This window comes from Sinocyclocheilus rhinocerous, unplaced genomic scaffold, assembly GCF_001515625.1.
Source record: "Sinocyclocheilus rhinocerous isolate Xijiao unplaced genomic scaffold, SAMN03320098_v1.1 scaffold92, whole genome shotgun sequence".
NCBI lineage: Eukaryota > Metazoa > Chordata > Actinopteri > Cypriniformes > Cyprinidae > Sinocyclocheilus > Sinocyclocheilus rhinocerous.
Genome location: NW_015655569.1, coordinates 295,213 through 305,092, shown reverse-complemented (window position 1 = coordinate 305,092; position 9,880 = coordinate 295,213). Strand labels below are relative to the sequence as shown.

Genomic DNA, 9,880 nt, shown 5'->3' with positions numbered 1-9,880 from the left:
ACAGACCGATAGACAGATAGATAGGACAACAGAACGATAGATAGATAGATAGAACAACAGAACGATAGATAGATAGAACAACAGACCGATAGATAGATAGATAGAACAACAGAACGATAGATAGATAGAACAACAGACCGATAGATAGAACAACAGAACGATAGATAGATAGATAGAACAACAAACAGAACGATATAAATAGATGATAAAACAACAGAACGATAGATAGATAGATAGAACAATAGACAGATAGACGTCTAGACAAAAATCTAGACAGATACAGACAACAATAGATAGATATCAATAGAACGATATATAGATGGAACAACAGACAGAATGATAGAACGAATAAAGGATAGATAGATAGAACAATAGACAGATAGACGTCTAGAGTCTAGACAGATACAGACGATAGATAGATAGATAGAACAACACACAGAACGATATAGATAGATGATAAAACAACAGATAGATAGATAGAGATAGATAGATAGAGATAGATAGATAGAGATAGATAGATAGAGATAGATAGATAGAGATAGATAGATAGAGATAGATAGATAGAGATAGATAGATAGAGATAGATAGAACAACACACAGAACGATATAGATAGATGATAAAACAACAGATAGATAGAGATAGATAGATAGATAGATAGAACAACAGACAGAGCGATAGATAGAACAATAGACAGATAGAGCGATAGATAGAACAATAGACAGATAGACGTCTAGAGTCTAGACAGATACAGACGATAGATAGATAGATAGAACAACAGAACGATAGATAGATAGAACAACAGAATGATAGATAGATAGATAGAACAACAGAATGATAGGTAGATAGAACAACAGAACGATAGAACAACAGAATGATAGATAGGTAGATAGATAGATAGCAAAATGTCTAAACAAACATCTAGATAGACAGAATGATAAATCGATAGACAGACAGATAGACTGAGCAAAAGAAAGTCTCTGTCTATTTCCTAAACAGATAAACGCTCATTTTGAGGAGGTGCAGACACAGAGCCAGGAGATAACACCACACCTGGAAGTGTCTTCACACACACACAAACACACACACACACACACACAAACAAACAAGCTTTCAGTCATAGTTGTGTCCACCTGTCTCTCCATATGGCTGATCAGTCAAGCCTGTCTGCGGTGTGACTCATTCAGCGTGTTACTCATTCAGCAGCGGTTGAGTGTGATGGGCTCTCGTGTTCACGCTCAGATTTACTGTGTGCGCAAATTCACTCATCTTCCATATGTGCGATTGTGTAAAACAATTAACCAAACATTTTCAAGTTTGTCTCAAGTTCTAAAGCAGATAGTTGTGTTGTTGTCTTCAGGTCCATCCAGTGCACCCACAGAGACCAACTATTAATCTAAAAATGTTTCATAAGAAAACGTGAGTGCGAGTGAGTTACGTGCCAAGGTTTAATATGTAGGATTATGGGTTTGTTCAAATCACTAATTTGAGAAATGAAAACAGTAATGTCTCACTTGGCATACAGCGTGAGTGTGCCAGTTGAATCAAGCTGATATCCACCAGAGAAAATCAAAAAATGTCACACTCCTCACGGCAGAAAATCATTGGATAGCTCCGTCCTTCTCTCTGTCTCATACGCACACACCGGAAACAGGCCACTGCAGTTAGCGAGCTAGCAGGTGAACTAAAAATAATACTGTTTTCGGGCACATTAATTCCCAGGCGTTGTGTAGAAAGTGGGTATATTTTCTCTACTCACTGCTGCCAAACACGTCCACGACCGCAGGGTGGACTGAAGAAACATCAATGGAATTGTTAAAGTCGACAAAACTCTAATCAACAAAAATAAGGTAAACATCAGGAGGGGACTGCAGGTGTCGAGGAAATGACGCACGATAATGAGTCCTAAAAGCTGTTGTTCACACCACTTTACAACTCTAACTGCCTCTCATTTTTGCGAGTTAAATAACTGTGTCTAGAGGCTGAGTCATACAGAGATACTGACTTAATATGAATCTGTTGTCATTCAGTGCCTTTGTTGCACAATTTACAGGTGCAGCATAATTTTGCAACCATTTTCGAACATAAATATGCAACCAAATTTCAATAGGAAATTAATCGAGTCAAATAATTGTCAGAGCAAATATATTTACACATCTAGTTGATAAATGTCAAGCACTTGACCCAATTTCGAATGTAATATTGCAACCAAATTTTGCTCGTAATTAAGTCAAATCGTTGTCAGAGCGAATACTGTATTAACACCCCTAGCTGACAAATGATAGGTACTTGACCTATTTTCAGCCATAAATATGCAACCAAATTTCGTTCATAAATGAATTAGGTCCTTTAGTTGTCAGAGCGAAAATATTAACATCCCTAGTTGACAAAAGTCAAGTACTTGACCCATTTTTGATCTTAAATATGCAACCAAATTTCATTCATAATTCAATCACGTCAGATCACTGATTTTGGTTGCAAAAAAAAAAAACAACAACTACATTTGGTTGTGAAATTATATATCATTTTGAAACATAATATTGCAACCAAATTTTGTTCATGACTGAATTAAGTCTAAACGTTGTCAGAGCGAATGTATTTACATTTCTATTTAACAAATGACAAGCACTTGACCCATTTTTGATCATAAATGCAGCCAAATTGTGTCCAAAATTGAATCAAGTCAAAACATTGTCAGAGTGAATATATTTACATTTCTAGTTAACAAATGGCAAGCACTTGACGCATTTTCCAACGTAATATTGCAACCAAATTTCGTTCATAACTGAATCAAGTCAAATTGTTGTCAGAGTGAATATATTAACACCCCTAGTTGACAAAAGTCAAGTACGTGACCCATTTTTGATCGTAAATATGCAACCAAATTTTGTTTGTAATTGAATGAAGTCATACCATTGTCAGAGCGAATATTTACACCTCTAATTGACAAATGAGATTCATGACGTCAGACGAAAAAGGAAAGTCTTTATGCCTTTTAAAGTTTACATAGACAAACTTGATGACTTTCGAGTAACATGCATGAATCATGTTTCGACTTACTGCTTCTACTCACCATTCATGGCACTTAGGTCAACACCGCTGTCTTTGGTCTCGATTTGAGTGTTCTTGCCATCCTCGCTGTCTTCGCTGAAGAATCCAGAGCTCTCCTGAGAACTCTCCATGAAGCCAGGCCTGCGATCCCTCGAGACCTCATCGTGTTCCTTAAAGCCTTCGGGAACATCCAGAACTGGCCCGTGGGAGCGGAGAGGGTTGGGTAGGAGCGCTGGACCAGCGCTCAGAACCTCGGCACACACCAAAACCAGGAAAACTGAACCTAAATGAAAGGAAAAGAGATTTAAAAAGCTCACTTTTTGAACTCGGGCTCATTGAATACACAGATCAAAATCAGCACTAATGAACCAAACCAACTCTTTCACCGCAAATGAATTATTCTTAATAGCTTCAACAGTGACAGATGGTTTCAAGGATGTATATAGATCCATCAAACTCTGACTGGAGACATCTTGTGCCGCCAGCCAATCGCTGCATTGCTGATCGTGGTTTCGAGTATCGATACATAACCCCTTTTAAACCAACCCATGAACGCGCAATTATCTCAGATAACTCAATCCAGCCAGACTAATCATCAACAACAGCTGCGTTCGAAGAACCGAATTAACCAGATCCTGATTAGCGCGATGATATCATCTTGGATGTGACATTTCATCTCGGATGTAATAAGCGACGTACGAAGAACGGGCCCCTGGCCCCGATGGGCTTCAACCACAGATGGTTCCCTATCATGGCGGCTTAGTGTTGTCTCTCAAATCACCCGGTCTTATCTTTCCTCGCCCTACCAGGTCACCACAGGATTAGTGCTGGTTTTAACATTGGACAGCTGAAAAAGGCGACAACTGGGGGGGAACTCTGCAACTACCCTTCTGTTGGAGCTAAGTTGGAGTTTTAAAGCCAATTCACAGTTCTCTAATTCTGACACGGCTTTAGTTTTTATTCATGGATCAGTTTAATGAAATATATTCTCTAGCGAGGCTTGGTTTAATTAAGGAGACCAGCAGGCGTACGCCTCGGCAACTCTGGTATTATATCTAGCAAGTGTGTGTGATTGTGTGGTAATTAACAGGATGGAAAAACCGGCCACTTCCTGCTCCAATTTATGAATTGATCAACTTTGCTTTCTGGAAACGTTCCAGTGGTTTTACAGACCCGGGACGGCCAGTGAACTCAAGCCATGCAATGCTGCGGAAACTTCCAAAATGGGATATTGCTGGAGAGTATAATCCCAAATAACCAAATTGAACCAAATTTACTTAGTACATTAAAGAGAATTAAAGATTAAAAGACCACTTTGTTTTCTGACAAACATTCTACATTTATCAGTAATGCTACATTCTATTCTTGGAACTCGGAAGTCTGATGATCCAGCATTCAACTTGGGAAAAGTGCAACGAAATGTCACTTGTACACCTGCAGAATAAGAGCTAGCATACAATTCTCCAAAATTGGGACATTATACAACAACTTTGTTGCCATGGCACTTTCTTATTTGCATTCAAATAAGGCGCGAAAACTCAATGCACAGGCTTGATGTCGATGATGCCGAACGCCATTGGTTCTTGGAAATGATCCAAATGATATTTTAGAGATTATCAGTGAATAATTACTTTGTGTCTGATCTTAATGCAAAACTATTAGACAACTTCAAAAGACTTGGAATACAGTGCACAAGTCATATGGACTTTCATCGTGCCTTTATTGTCGTTTTTGGAGCTTCACAATCCCTACATGGTCACTGGTCAACAATGGTCATAGTAGTTTACAACAAAAATACTAATTACAGAATTACAATTTTGGGGCTTTTCCTCCAAGTTTATATGCTTCCTAAACATGTACCACCGAATAAACCAGCCCAAAAGTGACGTAACAAACACAGAGTCACCTCTATCTCTGTGATGTGTGTCCTTAAAAACTGTCAACGTCCCACCCCAGTAGATCACATTAATTATGGTTGACGCAATCGTATTGTGCCTCAGTGGATTCCGGTTTCTGCAAGGCTACTTCTGACCTCGGTTGAACAGCGAATAAAGAATGTGAATTTGCTGACGGCTGCTCCTTGGCCTTGTGCCCCAGAGATGCTCTCAAAGTTTGGACACACGTTAGATGGTACATTAATCATAAAAGCTAATGAAACTCATGAAGATGAATCATTTGCACATAAACTTGGAAAACAAAAGAAGACCTTTAACAACTGCAGAGAGACACAACTAAAAAGAGGACATATTTTGCTAAAAATGTTTGTAAGAACTTCAAAAAAAATCTCCCTTTACTCGGTTCTCTGAATTAATAAAAATCTACTTATTTATGCTTATCATTTAATATTTAGTGTGTTTCCTGAGACAAATAATATACCCCAAAAATATTTCCAACGTCGGGATGAAAATACAGGATATTTGGTCATTTAAGTTCTTATTTCAGGAAGATTTGATGTATACAGAAAATAAATAAATAAATGAATAAAAACTGTCAATAACCTATCTACATCATGTCACTCCAAATACATAAATAAGCAATAAATATCATGAAAATAATGTCACATGGCTCAAAAAAATCCAAATGGTAATGAATATGAATCAGACATGTTCTTGACATCTTCTACACTGTGGTTTCATATCATAGCAGTCGCAGCATGTCCAGCGCCCACCTGTTTCTGTCTGACTGATTTCAGATGTCTTAAAATAGTGCACATTCATCCGTTCAGACCAAGACGCCACAATCCTTTGCCATCTGATACGAACACGGATCCGTCACATAGCAGCTATTGTACTAAATATATGAGCAGTTCAGCCAGCGCCAGTATCAGACTCTCTCTGAAAGAGACGAGGAGCCTGAACACAGAATAAAATGATTCATCATCAAACCCGACAAAGCTTGGCCCAATTTGAAGTGTGAGCCACCTGGACTTCAGCAACACACTGTGAATACATACAGCTGCCAATTATTTATCTGTCTAAAATCCTCTCTATCGCTTTTTCTTACCTCTCGGAGAAAAAGCCACGTCTCATACGAGCGGCTCAAGTCAAGATGGGCTCAGCGGCGAGAGAAATGCTGATGTCACCTGACCTGAATGGGTTTCTGGGCTGTGCCAGCTTACAATGCAGCAGTGCCTGTGGGTGCAGGTGGCACTGAGCGTTAGGAGGCAGATTTATAGTCTAAGACTGGCAGCTGCAGGTCTGCAGTGCCTGATATTGCTAAAGAGGGAATGAGTTGTACCACAGTACTGAATTATTACCATATACCATGGTATTTCTAGTGGTGCAATGTCCAATTAAAGATGCTATCTATAAACATGACTGTACTGTAACTATAACCTAAATTAAATGGCAATACAGTACTTTGACCAAGGCATCAAATGTTTTCGATATGGTATGCCAACGTACTTCAAAATATACCATAGTATAAGTTCTAAAAACATTGTATTACTAAAGCAATACCACAAAAACAGGGTAATACTTTGATATACCGGTATATTATAGTATTAGGTGATTACTCCAAGGAAATGTGAAAAAAACCACTATGATATCTACAGTACATAGTGATATTGTAACAATAACCTAAATTAAATGGCAATACAGCACTTTGACCATGGTATGCTAAAGTACTTAAAGAATACCATGGAATAAGCTAAAAATAAAAACATGGTAATCTCACAAAAACGGTGGATATATCAAAAATACTTTGATATTTATCATAACATTGAGTCTTTACCATGGTAGTTACATAGTACTCCAAGGATATGTACTTTGACATATACCATGACATGAAATGTTTACTATATGGTACACCATGATATAAATTCAAAAAGCATTGTACTACCAGAGTAATACCACAAAAACAGAGTGATATTTTAATATACATCGTGGTATTGTGTGATTACCATGGTATCTACATGGTACTCCAAAAAACTGAAAAAAAAACCTTAAGAAAATTAACCATGTATTTATTACAGTAAAAGTGTAACCATGTTTTTTGGTATATTGATTACCATTTGTATAACCACATTTTTACTACAAATATGATGGTTAATCTATGGTTAGTGTAGCAACCCTGTTGAAAAAAACCAGCATATGCTGGTTAGGTATGTTTTGAAGCTGTGATGCTAGTTTGAGCTGGTTTAAGCTGGTCCTTAGTTGGTCATGTGCTTGTCCTAAACTGGTCCGACCAGCTTAAGACCAGCACATGACCATCTAAGGACCAGTTTAAACCAGCAAAGGACCAACATAAACCAGCAAAAGACCAGCTTAAACCAGCTCAAACCAGCATCAAAACATACCCAACCAGCATATGCTGTTTTTTTCAACAGGAAAACCATGGTTAATTTTCATAAGGGACAGTAACTATAAGCTAAATATTAATACAGTATTTTGACATATACCATGACATCAGTAGTTCACTATACCGAAATCCAATCTACTTTTAAAGAATATCATAGTATAAGTTCAAAAAACAATGTATTACCATAGTAATAATACCACAACAACGATATTTTGATATATATTATGGTATTATTGAGTGATTACCATGCTAAAAACATGGTAGCATGTCCAAAAATACCACACTGTGTATATATATATATATATATATGGCAGCAAAATGCATATACAATGATATTTACATGATAGTCTAATATATCTGGTTCATAACATCATGGTACTATCATGGTAATTTCCTATTTACCATGGCATTTACACGCCACTCCAATGTACTTCAAAAAATACTAAGCTATTAACATGGTATGTTACAAAATACTCAAAGAGGGTGAGCAAAGAATCAAATGCCAGTTGATTTCAGAGTGAAATGGGGTGTTGAACAGAGACTTGGCTTGAGCCTGCATCTGTGCTGCCCATTAGACTAAACAAACCTGACCTGTCATTGTTGTGTCTGGTCATCGGTCTGTCTGGAGCGGCTTTTGACCAGCACAATCTGTCAGCCGTGGCCTCATGGCCATAACAAGCCATCACACACACGGCGTGCCAAACACAATCAGCGTCCACAACAGCTGCGAAATGTTCTTTTCTCAGTTACATGATGAATCATGCTGACCGGACCTGAATACATCAGCTCGGTCTCTAGATAGGGAGGAAAAAGGGGCGTGTGCCGCAATCTGCACTACCAGATCAATAACACAAATATCTGAATGACTTCAATGACTGGACTCTTCATACTGGGGATGAGGACAAGCAAAGCACATCAACAAATCATAAATGATCATCTCAGAAAATGCCTTTTTCCCTCCACTTATGGCAACAATGAGAAGTGTTAATGATGCACATTGGTTTCAGACACAATATGAATCAAACCTTGTGATTACTGTACCAGATTACAAAACTAGTATTCTGACATTTATCAATGATTAAATAATCAGTAAATTTTTTTTTTTTTTTTTTTTTACCACACATTAACATTACACCAGGCTATAAATATTTTTAAATACACACATTCTCACATAAAATAGATTAGTTTATAAAAAAATATAATTAATACGGAATAATAATACAATGCATTGATATTTTTATAAAAACAATACAAAATTAAATATGTTGTAATATATTTACATATGCATTCATACAACACAAAAAAAATACTGAACTCACCCAACATCAGGCACTGGACAGACGCGACTGACATCTCTGCGGCTTTAAATGATCGCGGTGAGAAATAATCGCGTCAGTAGCGTTTCAGTTCGTTCGCATGTGCATCATATGTGACTTAGTGACCTCAGTGTGCGCTAGACGAGACGCACTAACACGAATTAATCATCGGAACTGAGCACAAAAGGTCAGTTGTCGGGCAGACGAAGCGTGATGTGACTGCGAGGAAAACAGGTTCGTTTGCTGCTCTTCTTGCAGCGATAGATTGAGGATTTTGGAGGGTTTGATTCCTGGCGCAGTGATTGCAGGCGAGCCGCTGCAGCGACGCAGGGTCCTAAACCCCGCCGATCAACTTGTTTTAGCGACAGCACGAAACGGTCAGCGATGGAATCCTGACGTCGACCAATCAGAAAGCGCCGATTATGATTAACCACGCCCATTCCACACAGCGCATAATCAAACAAGATTGTAGTCAGAGGCGGACAGTAGTTTAGTATTTCTACTCTGCTGTAAAAGTACTTTTCAGGTGTCAGTACTTTATCAGTGTTTTTCTTTAGAAAACTTTACTTCACAACATTCCAAAGCACTTTTTACTGCACTACGTTTCATATTATATATCATTTAATACTTAATTACATTAGAAATCTATTACTTTTTTTCTTTTACTCAAGTAAAAGTAATTGAAAGTTTTACTTGAGTACAAGAAAGTACTACATTTTTAATGTTCTTAAGTATGAAAGGTAAAACAAACAACTTTTATTTATGAAATGTAGTGCAGTAAAAAGTAAGACATTATGCTTTGGAATGTAGTGAAGTAAAAGTTTTCCAAAGAAAAACACTGATAAACTACAGATAATTTTAAATTTACTTGAGTAAAGTAAAAATACTTCACTACTGTCCGCCTCTAATTGTAGTGATTTAATTTAAAATAAAAAGTGTTTTTATTTGCTTTCGGTACGTTTTGCGAGCTTGTTTCTGCAAACAGAAAATAAAGGTAACTGCAACCGTTTATCTTAAAATTATGGCGCTTTATTTCTCACAATTCGAACTTTTCTCAGAATTGCATGTTTATAACCTCACAGTTGAAAGTTTACATCTCACAATTCCGTTTTTTCCTCACAACCTGAACTTGGAATTCTGAGGAAGAAAGTCAGAAGTGCGAGTGTAAACTCAGAATTTTGAGGGAAAAATAAAAATTGAGAAATAAATTCAAAAT

The 9,880-nt window shown here is 37.4% G+C and overlaps 1 protein-coding gene across 3 annotated transcripts in view; it reads right to left on the bottom strand.

The window, feature by feature from the left end:
• Positions 1-8,988, bottom strand: part of LOC107718457 (podocalyxin-like protein 2) — a 19,275-nt gene extending 10,287 nt beyond the window's left edge. The window contains exons 1-2 of one of the 3 annotated variants that reach the window (XM_016525538.1): positions 8,668-8,988; positions 3,072-3,332 (exon numbers count right to left, since the gene is read on the bottom strand). In XM_016525538.1, coding sequence (XP_016381024.1) covers positions 3,072-3,332; positions 8,668-8,701 — 295 coding nt within the window. In that variant the 5' untranslated portion in view covers positions 8,702-8,988. The remainder of the gene's footprint in view (positions 1-3,071; positions 3,333-8,667) is intronic. The other 2 variants (XM_016525536.1, XM_016525537.1) reach the window with 2 other exon arrangements.
• Between the last annotated feature and the right edge of the window lie 892 nt (positions 8,989-9,880).